General features: G+C 44.8%; 1 protein-coding gene across 1 annotated transcript in view; it reads left to right on the plus strand.

Moving 5' to 3' along the window:
- Positions 1 to 20,651, plus strand: part of CCNC (cyclin C) — a 275,260-nt gene that overhangs the window by 126,498 nt on the left and 128,111 nt on the right. The window contains exons 7-8 of the mRNA XM_085611110.1: positions 12,890 to 12,925; positions 13,579 to 13,670. Of these exons, the coding sequence (XP_085467236.1) occupies positions 12,890 to 12,925; positions 13,579 to 13,670 (128 nt within the window). The remainder of the gene's footprint in view (positions 1 to 12,889; positions 12,926 to 13,578; positions 13,671 to 20,651) is intronic.

Genomic DNA, 20,651 nt, shown 5'->3' on the forward strand with positions numbered 1-20,651 from the left:
CTAACGGAGCGCAGGAGAGCACTGCAAGCAGCGGCGACAATGAAATTAACAGGAGAAAGCTCGAACGTAGAGGGAAGCCCACACATGTTCAGCTCGGAAGAAGACGGCAGTGATGCACACACATCCCGAGAGGGCTCAATGACACCCCCGATAGCGACCCCCTCAAACGGCGGACACACTTGTATAACAGTAATGAGGCTTCAGGAGACGCAGAGAAGACGGCTTAACTTACATCCGGGACGCTTGAAGACATGACAATATCTCACCCAGGTATAACAATGCCACAGACGTTTACGCTCGTCACAAAGCCGGAGACTGAAATGGGCAGCTAAGAACAGAAACTGCATCCTTGGGCACTTTTATCACGTAGTCTACAAGCGGGCAGCCGTAGTGGTAGCAACTGGCTGCGATGCAGAGCCGCCACCCTCCAGCAACACACTAAAGTTTGTATATGAAATACAGTTTGGACGTATCGCCCTGTGTGATAGGTCCCCAAGTTGGGAATGTTTCCCGTTGGTTGTTTACCCCCTTCCTCTCTTTGCTCTGCAGCCCTCCTCCCTAAGGTACAAAACACAGACTACATAGGCAGAGTAGTGTCAGATCATGATGCACATACAGTGACCCTTAGATGGAAACCGGCCAATCCCCCCGTCCAGACGTGGAAACTGCCACAAGAGTGCCTCACTGATCAGGCGTTCCGTCATGCTCACGAGGACCACATCCAAGAACACTTTACACTTAACACCGGCACGGCATCCTCCAGATCAATAGAATGGGATGCATTTAAGGTCAATGCCAGGGTACACTGCATCCAACAAATAGTGGGAGTGCGGAGAACACTGAAAAAACGCACTGCAAAAAGCAGAGGCTAAACTGGCTGGCTTATCAAAAGACATGGACCAAGGGAAAGCCACCCTGGCACAAATCACAGAAGCCAAAACATCCCACGCAGAAACCATGCGCGACCTCCGCAAATATAACTTCCCCACATATGCAACCAGAGTGCATCAGGAGGGTAATAGAGCTGGGACACTCCTGGCCTGGCTAGCCAAACAAGACGCAGTTGTAAAACCGATCTCAGAACTCCCAGACAAAAGCGGGAAACCCTAAGCACTCACAAGTAGACATCTTGCACATATTTCATGACTATTATGCAGAAATCTACTGAGCCCCGACACAGGCAACACACCAAGAGCTGACTCAGTTCCTCAGCCCATCGCCCATGCCTGGGACCCCACCCGCAGACAAAGAGGAATTAGAGGCAAGGATCACGCCCTCAGGCATAGCTCACGCGATTAGGACACTAGCGTGAAACAAAGCGCCAGGAATGGACGGTATCCCACTCGAGTATTATAGCACCTTCGCGACCCGACTAGCACCCCGGATGGCATCCATACATGAGGATGCGCTGGCCAGAGGCTAACTCCCGGGCTCGCTCCGGGAGTCGATCCTGGTGACTTTTCCGAAGCCACATAGAGACCCCACGATCCCAGCCTCATATAGACCAATAATGCTATTAAACGCAGACTGTAAAATCCTGGGGAAAATTTTTGCAGACCGTTAGTCAAATCCTTCCAGCAATGGTGCACCCAGTCCAATGTGGCTTTGTCCTGCGGCGTAATACCTCGCAAAATCTATGCAGATCTAAGATAGGGCAAAAGACCAGCTCCCGCGTGCGGCGTGCCTAATCCTAGATCTTGAAAAGGCCTTCGACACACTAACATGGCCATATCTGTTCGCAGTCCTCCGGAAAATAAATGTCGGCCCCACTCTTCTGGCATACACACAACTCCTCTATAAGGCACTCACCTCCAGGGTAAGAATAGGCAAACTCATATCTGCCTCATTCCCGGTGGAGCGGGGGACCAGGCAGGGGTGCCCCCTCTTCCCCCTCCTATTCGCTCTGACAGTTGAGCCCTTGGCCATATGGTTACGACGGGAGGGGGAAGCGTGGGGTATCCCAATAGCAGACACGATGCACAGTGTATCGCTGTACGCAGACGATCTTCTGATTTATGTCTGGGACGCCACAGGTGACCTCACCTCGATATGGGTAATGCTGCGGGACTTTGAAGAGACCTCGGGTCTCAAAGTCAACTGGGACAAATCTACGGTTTTCCCACTTAGCCCTCATCTGGCACCCCTGGACATCACAGTGGGCACCCAGAAAATCACATGGAGTACCGTAGCCCCTCGATATCTAGGAGTGCGGTTATATCACTCCCCCGAAGACCTATATGAGGGAAATCATCGTAAAAAATTGGCGGGACTACGAGCGGCGGTAAACTTCTGGAAAACACTGCCCCTGGCTCCCATCGGACGCGTAGCCATGGCCAAAATCATCATGGTTCCTAGACTACTCTCACTTCACGCATCTCCCTGTAATACCACCACGCTCCTTCTTTTGGGAGTTACACATTACTCACAGCCTTGATATGGGGGACGGCCGCCATAGACTAGCTTTGCGCACATTATACTTACCCACAACACGCGGAGGGCTGGGAGCCCCATCCTTCGAGGCATACTTCCTGGCGGCACAGCTCCAATGGTTGTCTCACTGGACAGCGGACAGACACATAGGGGAAACAATCACCAATGAAGGCCAAATACCCCTCCCAGCCATCCGGAGAATGTTAATGCCAGGTACCAAACCATTACGCACACACCCGCTGCAGATATCCCTGGCCCGCAAATGTATGTTACGGATACACCGCATGTTGAAAGCAAAGCCCCTGTATTCCCCATTACTCTCCTTAGTGGGATTCCCTCGGAAAGACAGATACTACACTACAGGAGCCCTTCAGGTATGGACCGATCACAACGTGACCGAGGTAGAGTCTCTGTTTGAAGACGGACAGCTGAGGACATATGCCCAAATGGTCGAGTGTTATGACCTCCAACCAGGACAATTCCTACTACACAGGCAACTTTTAAATAGCGGCTGCAACTAATGGGATCTTCGAGACGGGGAACCCCCAACGCACCCAGTGTTGCACACGATTCTGCGGATGGGGGCGGGCAGACAGTCAATTGGCATTACAGGGCGATCTAGGAGCTGACTAGCACTTCCCTAGACGGGTTGCGACAGAGATGGGAAAACGAAGTGGGTCGGGCATTCCATGATAAAGAATGGAAACAAGCGCTGGCATATCCGAAATAGGTCTCCAGGAATGCACGCTTCAAAAATATACAGTTTAATGTCCTGCACTAGGCATTCCTCACGCCATATAAATTGCACCGTTTCTATCCCGACCCACATTTCGCGTGCCCCCGCTGTCAAACTCCGGAGGCGAACTTTAGGCATATGATCTGGGACTGCCACATCATACAACAATATTGGGATAGGGTACACCAGACACTCGGAGCGACGGTCAATCTCCTGAACATATCCACATGGGAAGCATGCGCTCTGGGAATCCTCCGCAAAAAAAAGTCTGAAAAACTACAATGGAGCTTTGCATCCTTAGCTATTCTCCTTGCAAAGAGGGGCATAGCCATGCATTGGTGAGCCCCAACAGGACCCCCGGAGGCGGCCTGGGTGGGCACAATGAAAAAATGGGGGGCAGCGGAAGAAGACCTTTAGGGAGGAGGAAGTGAAAGGCACATGTAAACATCCCGTATCTATGGAATGGACACAGTTGCTATTCCAATTCACACAAGAGACAGCAACGGGAGCAACACCTGAAACCTCGCAGCCTCACCCCCAAACTCCTCTCCTATCCCCCACGGTGCAGGTAACAGCCACCACTGCGTAACGTCCAGGCACGCGTGACCGACTGCACATCTAGAACTTCCCGGAAGGGTTCTCACCCACTCATACAAACGAGTTTCCCCCTCTTTACATACCCAACAGTACAGAACAACCAAATCATAGCCAGTCACATCACAAATTGACACAACTGTACACCCCCTCCACTTTGCGCATCCCATACACCCCCCCCACCCAACTTCCCCCCCCACAGTTCACAGTTCTGTTCTCCCCCTCAGTGGTTCCGATACCAGCCTAATTCGAAAGAGATGATGTTCAGGTATCCTAATGGGGACAACATACAAGGTTAGAGAAGAGGGCGACATACCAACTTACGCCCCCGAGATACTCCCCTAATCAGACACAGTAGACCATACCAACATTTGGCGAGACTAGCCAGTAGATAACTCCTGAACCACTGTAAGATAACCCACCCAATGGGCTAGATATATGATGACATTGCGAACTTTGTGACTATATATGATGTTCAAATACTTGCAAATGTTTGTTAAAATGCATTAATGATGAAGTATCAAACGGTAACCTGTACTGTTAAACCCCAATAAAAAAAATTAAACAAAAAAAAAAAGCTATCCACGCCAAATGTGTTCTTTTTTTACCAATATCCTGGGTATTCTAAAGGTACCCAAGCGTGTGGATTCTCCAGGAGGGGACTGAGAAAACAGGCAAAAGTGGGAAAATAGGAGAAAAAATTCTCTCATAAAAAGCGTTTACCTTTTTGTTCAAAATTGGCATCAATGAAAGGTTTGCTGTGCTAAAATCCATCTTTCTGGCTTTCAGGAATTTAAGTTTTGCCATTTTTCAAAGAAATAGCAATTTTTTTCATATTTTTGTGCTTTCAACCTATTATTTTCAGTTTGTGGTGGGGAGCGGTGTGAAACCCATGGGTGATTCCAGAAAGCTATAGCTTTCTGAAATGTAGACAGCATTTTGAGTCCACTGAAATATGTAGTGTTTGTACGTTTACTAAGAACTCAAGGTGCCCAGAGCCAACAACTGGACTGAACCTTACAATGGTACTTCATTGTGTACCTTGTATAAGCAATTCATATGGTTAAATAGAAACAGTGAAAAATAAGTTTCCAAGAAACCTATGTGTTTCTGAAATAGCCACATACAGAGTTTGAGAGCAGTGGTTATTTGTACATCTCAGAATTTGTGGGTTTAAAACATCTTTTTTCATATACACTGGCTTACATTCGGATGGCAGAGAAATACAATAGATGAGAACAGATATTCTACTGTTCTGTATTACCACCTGTATCCAGATAATGGTACCTCACTTGTGTGGGTAGGCCTAGTGCCTGCAACAGGAAAGGTCCCAAAACACAACATGAACACATCACATTGTTTTCACTAAAAACTGACCCCTTTGTTCAATCTTGGTAGCTGTGGAGTTTGGTTGCTAGCTCAGCGGGCACATAGGGAAACCTAGAAAACCTGTACATTTTTTAAAACTAGACGCCTAGGGAAATCCAGGGTGGAGGAACATTCATGGCTCACACCAGCTTTTTTTAGCCAGAATACCTTGCAAACCTCAAACTTTGACTAAAAGAACACATTTTTCCCAACATTTCTGTAATGGAATGTTCTGGAATCTGCTAGGAGCAACACATTTGCTGCCACTTAGCATTTCCTCAAGACTCCCATTTAAAATGGGACTTCACTTGTGTGGGTAGGCCTACTGCCAGCGACAGGATAGGCCCCAAAATACAATGTGGAAACATCAACATTTCCTGTCACAAAATTGATTTGACTTGGCAATAGGTGTAGCAGCATTTTTTTTTTTTTTGCTAGGGATCGACGGCCACCCAGGGGAACCTACCATCCTCAGACATTTCTGAAAACTAAACACCTAGGGGAGTCAAGGGAAGTGTGCCTCACATATATCCCACAAGGGTTTCCTACCCATAATGTCCTTCAAACTTTGCCTGAAATTGCACATTGTCCTTGCATTTCTGTGACGTAAACGTTCAGAATCGCAAGAATCCACAAATGTTCCTCCACCCAGCGTTTTGCCACTTGTCCCGAAAGAAAGGCTACCCCACTTATGTGGCTGGGCGTATTACTCGTGATAGACCTATATCAAACCAAGGTCAATGGAAGTTTCTCCGAGTAACGCACATTGACCCTGGTTTGATTTGTGTCTGACAGAGGCACTAGGCCCTGCCACATAAGTGGGGTAGAATTTTCATTGGGACAAGTGGGGGCAACAGTGGGTGGTAGGAATTTTGTGGTTACCTGAGGTTTCCGGATGGTTACGTCACAGAAATGAAAGAATAACATGATTTTAGTCTAAGATACGCACGACATTGTGGGTAAGAAAATGTAATGGGATCCACGCAAGCAATGTCTGTGTTAGCTTTCCCTCTGTGGCCACTAAACCTGGGTCTAAACACGGAAAGACTTTTGGGGGCTGGGGGGACCATTTTGTCCATACTCCAGGTTTGGCCATTTTCAAGATGAACCACATTCCTGCCCGCCCTGGCTATTCTGATGGGTTCAGAAAATCTAGAGGCTTCCTTCCCACGTGGTTTGGGAAGGTCAACATGGACTCGCTCTCCTTTCTCAAACACTCTGGATTTGACATGTTTGGTCAGATCATTTATGTTCTTCTACTTGAACTGGTGTTCACCCACTCTCCTGGACATTTCGTTGCGGTCCACCACACATACTGCCCTCTTTCTCAACTCTGGAGGAGATAGTCTGGTCTTTGGAGCTCTGCCCTTCAACGACTTGAAAGGGGAAACCCCAGTGATGCTATTGGGGGCAGAACAATAAGCCCAAATGGTATCCTGCAAAGCAGATATGGCAGGGATTCCCTGTAAATTTGCTCTTTGTAGGTATTCTTTGAACATGCGGTTCATCCGCTCTACTAACCCATTGGCGTGGAGACAATACAAAACAGTCTTATGATGGGTAACTCCCATATTGGATAAGAACTCTCATATTTTCTGATGTGAATTGTACCCCATTGTCAGTAACTAGTATATCCGGGATACCTTCTTCAAAGAAAGCTAGTTTCAAAAACTGTATAAGGACCTCCGTGTTGATCTGGTGCACACACTTGCAAACCACCCAACGAGTGTGATAGTCCACCAATACCGGGATAAAACGCTCATTCACCTTTTTAAATTGAGTGGGCCAATAATGTCAAGCGCTAATTTGGACCAAGGGCAATCGGGCACTTCTAGAGGAGACAGTGGGGGGCTTACAGGTTTGGTGGATTTTGTCACTCCTGCTACACTCAAAGCAATCTAAGAAATTCAGGTGTATTTTGTTCTTGGTGAGGCTACGCCCTAAATGTCCTATGTGGGCTAATTCAACAATTTTCTCCCTTAGCTTCTCCAGCGGTACGATTTTCTCTCCCCTGCAAACGGTTCCCTCTTGTATGTTTAGTTACAACCTCACCTCCCAGTATTTACTCAGCAACGTTGGAACATCACTTTTGGCAGCAGGCCAACCATTCCTTATGTGTTCTTTGAGGGAAATCATCTCCTCATTGGTTTCCATGCAACCATCCCACTCCTCCTTATTCAAGCAAGATAACTTTAATATGACCTATTCTCACACTCCAACATCGGATCCTTCCTCCACCACAGTTGGTGAGCGGGATAAAATATCTGCCACCACATTTTGTGCGCTTGGTACGTATTTGACTCTAAAGTTGTACCCTTGCAGTCCCGAAATCCATCTTGCGATCCTGTGGGTGGTCCTTACTGACCCTTTGTGATTCTAACAATTAGCTTATTCCCAGAGTGAGCAAACAAACCCTCCCCCACCGAAACAATCATTGGGAGTCTAGTGGGCTTTCTGCTCCTTTCATGGATACTTGAGTTCTGTTTCTAACTTTTGTGTTTTGATTTAATTTCGAAGCTCATGACCACCAGAGTGGTTCATTTCAGTGTTGCTTCTCGCAGACTCTTTCAGGAAAGATTTCAACACTGCCACAATCACTCCTGACTGTGTTGCTCATTGTAGTGTTTGCCTTTTCCTACCACTCGGTATCTGACCTTGTGCTGCCTTGTGTTGGATGCTGCTTTCATTTTGATCTTGGTTTTCAAAAGTGCTCTACGGGCTTCTTCCTCTCATTCTTGTGGCAGTGCAGATATCCTGAAACAGTACTGTCTTCATGTCTACTTTTAGTCTCCTGTGATTCTGTTTAGCTGTTTAGCGCTGTTTTGAGTTTCATTACACGTTTGGGACAAGGAGTTAGAAAAGTTCCCTTATTATTAGGGATCCTCCTTTAAATCCCCCACCTTGTAGAGTGGCAAATTGCAAGTTTTATTACCATTGGGCTCTGCAAAATCTTAAAGCCATGTGTTTTGGTTGCGATAGTACTCATGTGTGGCCTGTAGAGTTCTCCAAAAAATAGACTGTGATTTTCCTTGGATCTTCCTTTTACTTCGAATATTCTATTTGATCCTTCTACTGACAGCAACTTCACTAGCTGCTACAAATCATCTGTTCAATGTTAGGTTCTGAAAAGCTCAATTTTTTGTTGTTGTCCTTTTTAATCGCCCAGTGGCAACCGCTGTTTGGTTGTCCTTCAGTAAAAGTGTGAGAGCCTCCTGTCTCACCAGGGTCTCTTCCCCACTCTGCTAGTAGCCCCATCAGACCAGTGTGTTTATCTCCTTGGTATTGGCCTTTAGAGTCAAGGTTGAACAGGCATGTACCCTTACCTGTGTCCCTGACTACATGTGAAGTTGGTATCTGACTTTTTTATGCCTTTGACACTACAGTAATCAAGCGTTTGTGCAGAGGCCTTGGCAGTACCAGGTTCAGAACCTGTAATTCACTCCGGAGGGCACCTGCTGTGTGTCCTCATTGAGAGCACATGACTTTTTTTTTTTTTACTGAAACCTAAACATGCACCCAGACTCTCTTAGAGTGACGGGGTTGAGTTCTCATAGGAGGCACGTTTCCAGGGCATCCGATTCTAATAGGATTGTTTCATCCAACTCTCACTACACCTTGTCGACTTTCTTAACAATGCAGAATGACTTTAACTACTCCAGAAGAATCCTATGTTGTGAATATTTTCTCCACATTCACATGGCTGTGTACAAGCAGTTCAACCTCTTGTACAGGCGCTGTAATATTCTGACACGCTGGCAGTGTAGGTAGATGTGTCTACAAGTAAGCACTCTTAACTCATCAGTGTAATTACCTAAGCACTCCGTTATGGGCTCCAATTACTTTTTATGTTTCCCCCAAGTAAAGATTAATTGTGGTAACAGGATCCTCATAATGTTGTTTAGAGCACCCAACTTGATTTAAAACAATTGGTATTTAATTAAAAGGCTTTACGTTTTTACTTTTAGAAATCCGTACGGTGTTAGTTTGAAATCCATAAGCTGCTTGAGGCTATTTGGATGTAAACTCGAATACTTGCAATATGGAATTCCGTTTGCGAAAGCCATGCTCTAACCTTTTAAATTGATCAGCAGTTTTAGTTTAGTGACTAAGATTTTAATTGTTGCCTGAGAGCTGTATAACTTTCCCCATATGATTTCTAGGCTTGTGGAATGCCAGATGTGCTTTCAGACATAGCTGAGTAAGCAGGTCTTCACAGAAACAAAAATGTGATTAGGAAACGGTAATTGACTTTGCTCTGTGGCACATATTTGTATTACAGGTGCTAAATGTTTTGTATATCAGTGTGTAAATTATTAACCTCCTAGCAATTTGAGAACTTTTTTTCATTTAAGGAGTTCAACAGACCTAAAGCATGACCATTCCCTTTTTGGATTTTTTAAATTAATTGCTATTAGCATCCATCATTTCTTGCATAAAAATGGCATAGTTGAGAGAACTCATTTTAAGACCTAAACTTTCTTTAACTTAAATTTGCATAGCGTATGTCTTGTTGGCGCATTCAAGACATGCAACTACGTTCTCCTTAATTTTAAATAACCATTGCTGTGAAAATATTGACGCATGTTAGCTGCAAAGTGCCTAAGCATGCTGGAAGCACAAACAACATGTTTTAGCCTTGTTTGCCTTCATCATTAAGGTGACCCATAATTCACATAGCACAGTGAGCTGCGAAAAGCTCGTCAGAGTGCACCTGTTTCACTTGGGGCTCACAGTGGAAAAACAAAAAGTGACCGAAGGAAAGCTTAAATTGATCTCTTATACTGGTAATCGTTCTGGGCCACAATCCAGTGCATCCTGTACTTTTTCTTTTTACCATCTCTATATTGGTTTGACCTCCCAGTCCGAAATGACGGACCCTTTCCTTTAATGTAGCAATCTTTTTTAAATGTTCTTGTTGTGGGAAGGTGGAATCTGACTGCATGGTTACCCCCACTTTTTGCCTGGTCTTTTACTGGTTTTCGACTTAGTTTGACTGGAGTCCTGATTGGCAGGATCCCAGTCAAACTATCTGCTTTCTCCCTAATTGGTTGTTCATGTACTTTAGGTACACTTCAGTTTAGATTCTGGGGTACCCTTATAAGTCCCTAGTATATGGTATACTATATACCCAGGGCATTGCTACCCCAGACGCCTCTCGGGGGCTGCAGCATGTATTATGCCACCCCTGGGAAACAATTCAAAATGTATCTGCTACAGCAGCCTGTGTACGGTGGTGCATGCACCCCTTACTTAGATATAGGTTCACCTTATCTATCCATATCACTGCACATATAAACCTATCAGTTACCCCTATGGCAGGCCCTATCAATCCTGAAGGCAGGGTGCTGGGTTTTATGTGAGAGGGTGCACCTGCATGAGCAGAGCCCCTCTGCAGCCTTCGAAACCTCTATTCCGGGGTTGTTTGTGATGCAGCCATACCATATACTCTTAAGTGCATTATAACCTCGCAGTAAATGCTAACTTTAAAACTGCTGCATGGAAACATGTCGTGTTTGGTGCCAAACACCTTGGAATCCACCCTACTAGAGAGAGAAATATGACAGCACCGGTACACCTGGTAACAGCTTTGCAAGCCCTGGCATCACAAAATGGATGCTGCCAGCCACAGACACGAGTCTGCCTTCCTGCTGCTGGACGAAACTCCGGCAGGGGACGGCTGGACAATAGGTTTCATGTCACAGGGAGGTGTGACCACTGCCCAGACAGGCTTTAGTTTATTGGGGCTGGGTGGGTGCACTTAGAGTGCTTTGATGTCTGCACTGGGGGCACATTTGGTGTCCCTGTGCATAGTCCAGCTCATACCGGTTGCAGGGGCTATCAGCCCCTGCTCTGGCGCAAAACTGGACAAAGGATATGGGTGTAGCCACCCCTCTGTCCTGACCCTCCCATAGGTGGGTCCCCAGAGTTTGTCCCACCCCTTCCTTGGGTATAAAGTAGGAACCCCTGGCTACAGGACTTTAGATTTACCTGGACGAAACTCTGCTACAGAATCCCAGAACTTAAACTATCTACACAACATTGGATGACCGAAGAATCTCCCTTGGCGTAAAGGAGTTACTCCCCTGCAAGGCAGGCACCAAAGACGCATCTGTCTGGTTTGCAACTACGCAGCTCCTGAAGGACTGCGATTATCTTGCAACAAAGGAGGTGGGTTTCCAAGCTTCCCCGAGGCAGATCCGTGCTCTCCGCAAACCTGAGATCCAAAGCTCTCGTGGGGACCTTGCAACCCGAACCCCTGGACACCGTGCAGATTTGCAGCAGCATATGCCCTTTGGCGATCCCTGAGTCTGTGCTTTAGACTACTTATAGTCCAGACCCCGAGCAGTGATTCCACCAAAGATTACAGGCCTACACTCCACGAGTGTCCCGTGGGGTGGTATTTAGTGATTCCTCTCGAGGTCCCTTTGCGATCCCTTGTCCGTCGACTTGTGGGTCCCTGAGAAGGGTACTTTAACTTTCAGTGGGCTTCCCTGGTTTCTCCAGACGTGCCGTGACACTCCATCGCTTGTGGAGTCCACAGGACCTTGCTGGTCCACACCAACACCTTTTTACTCTCACCACGTGGGTTGCCGTTGCCAAGGCTTGTTGGTCTCCAATCTGGACACCGTTCCCCCCCCAAGCACTCGACATCCTTCATGGGACAGCTCACCTGTGGACTTTGGTCGTCGTCGACATCTCCTGGTCCCCGTGGCAGTGGAGTCAAGCTTCACCTCTTCGCACCTGAGGCACCAGACATTGGTAAGCATTAGTCTACCCAGCCCCTGGTCACTGGCAAGTGACCCAGACTCTTTCCCCTCTGCTTTCAGGTTCTTCACATCTCCGATCCAGGCTTGGATCACCCCGGTCACTTTTCCTCTTCACGGCAGCAGCACTTTGCAGCATCTCGCCATAGAAAACGATGAAGATTCCGATCACCATTTGACACCTATGCCCCCGGCTTTCCTGGGTTAGGTAACACAAGTACTCCGGTGCCCACATTGGTGCTGGCCTTAAAACCTTTTAAGTTTGTAAGGGTTTGCTCAAAGTCCTCTCCTAAGTGTCCTTAATCTTTAAAATTCCAACCACGACTTTCCCATAGGATTGTACGGAGCTCGCGACTGTGTTCTCACACTGCACGCGTCCCCCGTTGGTCCCCTGTGTCACTACCTTGGGTGGTTCCTTTGGGTCCCAGCGATTCTACGTGCTCTAGGCACTGTGTCTAGTCAAGTCGTGGTTCTTATACTACTTCCTTAATATATGGTTCGGTCTCCTCCTGGGGCCTATTTTATATTGAGCTATTTACTGTCGTTCTAGTGCTTTAATATTGTGTATCTGGTTCTCTAATCTCATAAAGAGGTTAGTAGAGAGTGTTTAGTAATAAATAAATATATTTTATATAAAAACCTTGTGTGGTTCTCTTTTCATTTGGTCATTCAAGAGGTTATAATCTGGTAAGCCAAGCTGCTTTACATTCCTTCGAGATTTAGCCTGAAGGCTGCTCTCTATAGCTACCACTAGGATAGCTTTCAATAAAGGTTGTCTTTAACCTAATCATCAATAAGGGTTGTTTGGACTGGTACAAGGTGCCCACTTTAATTAGTGGACAGCATATACCAGGCCAACTTCTCACACTTGCATGATGCCCTAATATGCCTCCAAAGTCTCTTTTGATTGATTGTGCATATTGTTATTTTCTTTCATTTCAAGTGAAACACATTAGTCCTTTCATTTAAAATCCAATGCTTTTATTTTCATTTTCAGATACTCGAATGTGAGTTCTACCTTTTAGAACTAATGGTATGTATATTGTGTTTTTTATATTTAGAATTTGGTTGCCACTCTTAGTTGCTGAAAAACTTATTATTGGGGTATTTTTCCTCGTAAAAAAGTTTGTATCCTTTATTTAAAAAAAAAAAAAAAAAACACAAAAAAAACTATTCTACCATTTCGCTGTAAGGTAACTAAAATCTTAGTTATTCCGCTATGCAAATCTGCATCAGATTCTTTCAAATACATGTTCACTAACCATGCTCAAATTCTACCTGTGCAACTATTGATATTCTACCTTACCAAATAAAAAGTGCAGAATGTTTGTGTAGAGCACACTAGAGACTGATTTGTCCCTGGGCATTGGTAATAAGTTTCTTCAGTATATGTTCTTTTTAAGTTCCTGTCATGAACAAAAGGTGTATCTTGGTGTTTGTTTACTTGACCTCCTGTTGGGGTTCGATGAATAAAACGTAGGTGTTAGGTGTAACAAATGTGGTGTATTTTCTTCTGGATCAGCAACTTCGCTTCACATTGCATGAAAGAAGCTTCTGGGATTTGAACAGATTTACCTCCATTAACAGGACCACCCCCCAATGTCTGGCTCTTAATTATGCAGTCAAATTGTACTGTTTAATTTTTAATGGTGTGTTTTTATTTTCTTGCGTTCTCACTTGCTGTAGGATTGCTGCCTGATAGTGTACCATCCTTACAGACCACTGCTCCAGTATGTTCAGGACATGGGTCAAGAAGACATGTTGCTTCCTCTAGCATGGTAAATTGAGTTTATATCCATTATGCATACATAATTTGAGATGAATAGGAATGTGCAAATTCCTTGTTTAAACCTGTTGTTACCAGTTGATGTACCGTTTAACTTGTATGCGTTCAGAAAACCATTCTGTTCTTCATGTAATATTTCACTGTCTTAAAATAAATTAATTTTTTTAGTATATATTGGTATATTCTCTGTTGGTATAATTTGCTCACCCATTATCACTTCACAGAATGCAGAAAGGATTTTACAGTGGATTATTCTCAAGATGGCGAGCACCTTTAATCTTCACTGTACGATTTTCTTTTATTATTGCTACAGTACCACAACATTTGCTAATGAAGAACAATGTCCTTTGTGGACAAATTTAATTTGAAATAAATTTTTATCCATTTGGCTTCATTGCAACTGACCTTAATTTTTACGACTCGCAAGCATCAAAGTGTAAAGCTCAGTTGTCTGCCCAGTTTTAGCTACCTTATTCTCTTTGTGTATTTGCCCCAATATTAGTATTTCCTTTTGCGAAAGTTTCTTTAGTTTTTTATAATGAAATGAATGAAAAATTAGATCATTTGCAGTATCCATTGGTTCTGATGTTTGGTGATGGCTGAGGTTAGTCGTCCTACCTTTGTACTTTACCACCATGCAGTCTTCTATATCAATTCCACTTACAATCAAAGTTTTAGATGAGGCAGAAGTGTGATTGAATTAATTAAATGTTTTACAGCATGCTGTTACTACAATGGGGCATTCTCCCACCAATAGCTGGTCTGTAGGCTATGAGGAAGTTCATTTAGGGGCTTAACAGTTAGGTTTTAAGACGTAACAGAAAGAATATCCTCCCACCCTGCCAACCTTCTTAACGTGGGGTTACACGAGCCATGTTGAGATTGGAAGAGCATTGTTCACAAGTAGATTGGTTGTAGCATAGCGAGTTATGCAATTAATTAGGACCTTTCTTATAAAAGGCGCTGAATACAAAGATTTAAAATTAAGATTTTGACTAGAGGTAGTCTGCATTGCTGTGCAACATTACTTGTGGTCAAATGGTGTTGAGGAATACTGAGTAGTAGTCTAGCGGCTGCATTTTCAACTATTTAAAGGCAGTGCAGAAGATGTGACAAGCCAAGATAACAAGAATTACCAGGCGAGATGTGATAGCCTGAAGTACAATCTTTCAGGAGGATACAGGTAGTAGAGGAAGAACGTTTCTTGAAGATCTCAAAAGGGCAAAGCAAGAAGCTGTTGCTTTGAAGACTCAGTGGTTAAAGGCTAGGGTCAAACCAAATCCCTAGGCTTTTTACATATGATGATGGATCTCGGGGTTTGCCAAATTCAAAAGGCCACCGACTGGCTGGCTGAAAGGAGGGTTTATTACAGAATAAAAGAATCAGAGTTTTCGTCATTCAGCTTAAGGCAGTTGGTGTTCATCCAACCTGCAACTGCTGACATGCAAGACGGTGCAGCATATCTTCCAAACGTCTCACTGGTTTATGAAAGACGGGCATAATACTTTTTGTGTCATCCGCATAAGAAAATATTTTGAATCTGAATGGAAGTAAGAGTATGGACAAGGGAGCAATGTAAATATTGAAAAGGGTGGGGCTTAATGTATAACCATGGGGACACCTTGAGGCAAGGTAGACGGTGAGGAATAGTATGGTTCTGGCGAGACCTATTGTGACCGGTTTGAAAGAAAATAACCAAACCATTTAAGAGCAGATTTATAATTTGTGAAGATTAAATGAGCGATTATGTTGAATAATGACAGATATAATATCAAGTCGGCAGTGCCACCCTGATGGGAAAAAGATTATCTAAAACTGTCATGTGAACAGCCTCTGTTATGTTCTTCAGTTAATTCTCTGAGACCAGTCTAGAAGTGTATTAGATTCAGGATGCTGCAATTGCTGAGAATTGACATTCTTTTCCCTGATTTTAGAGGAAGAGGTAAATGTCGTAGACTGATAGTTGCTGGGGACTTAAGGATCTAGGGTAGATATTTTTCTGTTTTTTAAAAAAAAAATTAAGAAGAGGGACGTCTGTAGCATGTTTTCAAATGGATGGAACAGAGGCGGATTGTAAAGAGAGATTGATAAGCTCTTATGTGCATATCTTCTCTGTGCCTAGTGCAAAGTTGAGGGACGAGCAGGAGCTTGAGGGAGAGCCAGACTGATAGTGAGAAACCCTTGCACTTCATGGATGGAAGTAAGTGTCAACTCGGCTAGGGAAGAACCAGAGTCAGAGTAATATATTGATTTGGTCATTCAGTCATTCCACACAAGATTGCTTAGGAAAGCTTGCATAAATGGTCATATTTTTAACGTGACAAAATGTAGTCAAATCTGAGCAAAGGTGGAAGCTGTGACATTTTGATTAGTGGAATTATGGCTCAACAGAGGCTTAACTATAGAGATGATTTCTCTAAAGCAAACTATGTGTTTAAGAGAGCTACCAAGTCTGCAAGGGACCTATCCTCCCAATGAAAATTCAAGTCACTCAAAAAATTGGTGTTTAAGGATGTGCGGAGCCATTACCTCAGCTAAGTTGTTTCTAAATTTGCTTTAAAACCCTGGGGGGTGATCAATTAAAGCCCCTGAAAGTGAGATGGTGTAAGTTCATTTAAGTGTGGAGTGCATACACTCCGCTTCTGTGAGTGATTGAGTGCTGGTTGTGATGCAATTGAAATGGTAGCAAATAAATAATCCTAAACCCAACCCACCGACATTTAAGTCAATCACATCATAAAGTGCAATAACTATATGGAATTGCGGGAGCAATATCTAGGGAGGATGACTCATTGAGCCATGTTTTATGTAAAATAGTGTGTTTGGCCTATGGGTATCATAAAGCCCCATAGCTCTAGGCTTTGCTGGTATAGGGTCCGGATATGTGTTAAAAAGAAATAAAAGATAGTGTTACAGTATCTACCCTAGTTTTCAAAGTTAGTTGCTACCATAGATGTGCTCAAAAAAGATTTAATGTCGTGGAAAAGTGACGGTATCAGCAGGATTTGAGACTGGCTTAATTATTTAACTTGTAAGTGGCACACCCTGAGTGCTTACCTATAGGATTTATTGAGTGAAGCATGGAAGTGGAGTTAATCAAGCGTAAATGATGGGTTTAGGAGAAATGGCCAGGGGTTCTGGCACTTGTCACGGTCTGGGCACAGGCTGGCTTGCCTTTCTTGTGCCTTTGGCGCATCAAGTATCATCATTAAAAAATGATGATCTTGCAAAATGATGTAATCTCAAACAATGGTTGCCATCTTTTCATCCAACTATATACAGTACACAAAACCATCGGTGATGTTTATAAATATTGCTCTCCTTTCCTGCGCACAACCGGTCAGTATATTATGTGCTTCTGCTTTGTGATTTGGACTACTGTATCCAAGTGAACTAATAATTTAAAAGGTGGAAATTGAGGGTTACACTCTGCAATTCTATAGTTGACTGTTCCCTTCCCAGAATCCCACACTGCTTATCACTGCATTATGTTGTCTACAGCGCTCACCGGCACACCACAGACCCTTCTAAGCTACTGCAAATCCCTCTAACGGCACTTAGTGACAACATACCTCGATTCCATTTAGAAACTTGGGCTGAACAAGGTATTATTCTCCAGTATTGTATCTTTTATAGATTAATTTGCTTGAATTTTCCCCGTCGTCATGGTGGGAGTTCCACGGTAACAGTAAAATAGCACTATTAAACCTTTAACATTCAAATGCACATAAGAATTCACCCGCTTTCAGCAATCTATTATCATTGTTATAAAACATCCAAACTCTAGCCAGTCAGAGCGTAGACCATAGAATCCCCATCCCCTGCAGAGCCACCATACCACAAATTTCTTACTTTCTTACCTCACTTCGTGTGTTAGGGAGCCTCCATGAGCTCTGCTCTGTCACAGTGTTTCCACTGTTGCCGTTTTGAACTCCAGCTAGCTTCACCTTCACTTCATATGTCTTCTGAGGTACATGCCAGAAGTTAGAGTACCTATTTTTTCTTCATAATGTCAGAGTCTATAAAAGGATTGTTTAGACTCTGTAAGACTTATGGAAAGTCCATACTTTATTTTGAGGATCCACACAAAGTGTCTTTACTGTCTGACCCCAGACCACAAGCCCAGAGAATGCAAGTACTGTCTTACTTTATCCTCAAAAGCTCTCAAGGACCGTGAGGGTAGGCTGCTTTTCTGGCTACAAAGGAAAAAAGCAGCAAAAGACTGAGGAGAAGTTCCATAAAGAGAAAAGAAGGGCCTTCCTCTTTGCTGAAAGAGCCTAAAAAATATGATTCTCAGAGTAAGGAGGATTGAGGAGAAAAGAGTTGAGAAAGAAAAGCCCGGTCCCTCTTCTTCTCACCAAAGGTTGGGTTCTGCCCCTCCGTCGATGCCACTTAGTCCTTCCAGAGATTCTTCAGCTAACTGAAAACGCTAGTTGATGGCCCAGTCGATGAAGGAATCTCCATCTACGGCCTCCGACTCCACTGCAGTGGGCGCTCCTTCGACTATTTCTTCAGCGTCTCCTTCTACGCCGACGGTCAAGATGACGGCGGCCACGTCGACGACAGCAGTGGTGGTGTCACTGTCGTCGGCTGCAGTTAGACCTTCTTAGTCTGTGGGAGTTTCTCCGTCGACGGTTCAGCAGGTGCGTTCAGTGTCGCAGAGGAATAAAAGGCTGTCTACTTTTGAAACCAATGCCTTCCCTTCTGGAGTTTTAGGAGTCTGAAGATGATGGGCCTTTCTTTTGGTCCTGCTTAACTGTTCTTTCCAACTCAGAGTTAAGTGCCAGGACTCGGAGGAAGAAGAGATAATGGATGATCCGGTCTACATATTCGGAGGGGAGACTATTCTTTCTCGGATAGGGGGCATCCCAGTTCTCAACGTGTGGATGCATTTCAGGAACACTATCCTTAAGATGAACAGGAAGAACAAGCTCAAGAACCCTCCATAAATATCTGTGTCATTGGTAACTGATCTTTGGTTAATACTGACCGACTATTATAAGAGATTTCCTGAAGCAAATTCTGCTCCACATCCGCCTCCTGTTCAGTAGACCCCCACTCCTGTATCGCTTGCTGTCCCCCTCAGCCAGACCGTTCCGCCACCTGTGGAATTTTCTGCGCAAAGTCAGGATGATGTTGACAACCAGCAGCTTAGGGAGGGAGTACTGCAGTTGGACCGGGATGTCCATGATGAGTGGGACGACTATGTGGCCCCTTCTTCACCTACTCCGCCTACTCCACCCGACTCCCTGCAAGCAGATATCGGCGGGTTCAATGGACTTCAGGAAAGCGCTTCTAGGTGCTTTGATCTTCCTCTGCCTGTCAAGCAGACAGTGTTTTTTGTATGATTTTAAGACTATAATGCAGCACTCCTCTCCATCCATTCCCATTGTCGACTTCTTATGGCAAGAAGGCCTGAAATTGATGAAGACGCCAGCTTCCATTCCTGCAGTGGTACTGAAGTTAGACAAAAAGTATAGGGTGCCTGAGGACTCTCCCGCGTGCCTGATTTGATACCCTCGACCTGATTCAGTCATTATGCAGGCGGCTCAAAGGACGTCGAAGAACCCTTCCTCTCCGTGTGCAGCTTCACTTGACAAGGAAGGGCGCCAATTGGACAACAGCGGCAAAAGGTTCTCCACTTTGGCAGCCACTGCCATCAGACCCTTCAATGCCGTGGCTATCCTCAGAAGTTATGACCACCAGATGTGGTCCGACTTCTCGGCCTTGCTGTAGTTCCTTCCTGAGGATAAGAAGAGGCAAAGGAGGTGCTGTCGGAAGGGGGTAGAACCTCTTCCGAAATGATTAATGTGGCTCGGGACATTTCTTCAACAGCCTTTAGACAGATGGCGAGAGCAGCGGTATTGAGACGGCAAGGGTGGCTAAAAGCTATGATGTTCCTTCCGCCTGGAGGTTCTAGCCAAGGTTTTAGACATGGCTTTTCGATGGTGAATTTCTCTTTGGGAAACGTGGATGAAGCGCTGCAGTCAATTAAATCGGATACTGAGACAGCTAAGTCTTGAACTAATCTGCAGCAGAAAAGGTTTGCTTCCTTCCGGGGCACAGGCAGAGGTCAATATCTGTCTCCTCCAGCTTCAACAGCATTTCCAGCCTTATTATCTACCGGGCTTTCGTACAGAGTATTCTTCGCAGCCCTTTCGGCAAACCTCAACACTTGCCTACTCTAGAGCTGCAGCACGTAGACGCCCACCATCAGGAGGAAGGGCTCACAATTCTAATAAGAGACAGTGAGGATCAACAGGCCCCTGCTACCGTAGTCCCACTTCAATTCCGTCTGCTTGCTCCAAATTCTTCAGTCAATAAAAGCTTATATCTTCCGACAAATGGGTGTTAGACGTATTTCACTACGGTCACACCCTGGAATTTGTTAAACCGCCCCAAATTTGCCTCCGCAAAGAACTTCCAATTGTCCTCTCCTAATCCTCAAGAGGTAGATCCAATTGCTCTTAGCCAAGCAGGCAATTGAAGCAGTGCCACCCGATCAGCGCAATCTGGGGTACTATTCTTACATCTTGATAAAGAAAAATACGGGGAAATGGAGGCAGATAATGATCTCCGGTCATTGAACAAGTTCATCAAATCTCAGCCCTTCAGAATGCTGTCGCTCCAGGAAATTCTGCTTCTCATGGATACGGGGGACTATATGTCTTCTCTGGATCTTCTAGACACGTATTTTCATGTTCCCAGTCACCCAAAGCATCTTTGTTTTCTCAGGTTCGAGATGGCAGGGTTCCATTATCAATTCAGAGTACTGCCCTTCGGGTTAAAGTTGGCTCCAAGAGTCTTCACCAAGTACTTGGCTCCAGTGGTGGCTTTTCTGCAGCGAGCCGGTCACCAGGTATTCCCTTATATGGATGACTGGTTGGTCAAGGCCCCATCGCTCCAGGCAGGCAGAAGATTGACAGACGCCTGTGTTTGGATCTTTTGCTCCCCTGGGCTCAGAATTAATTTG

The sequence above is a fragment of the Triturus cristatus genome, chromosome 6, assembly GCF_964204655.1.
Source record: "Triturus cristatus chromosome 6, aTriCri1.1, whole genome shotgun sequence".
NCBI classification, from domain to species: domain Eukaryota; kingdom Metazoa; phylum Chordata; class Amphibia; order Caudata; family Salamandridae; genus Triturus; species Triturus cristatus.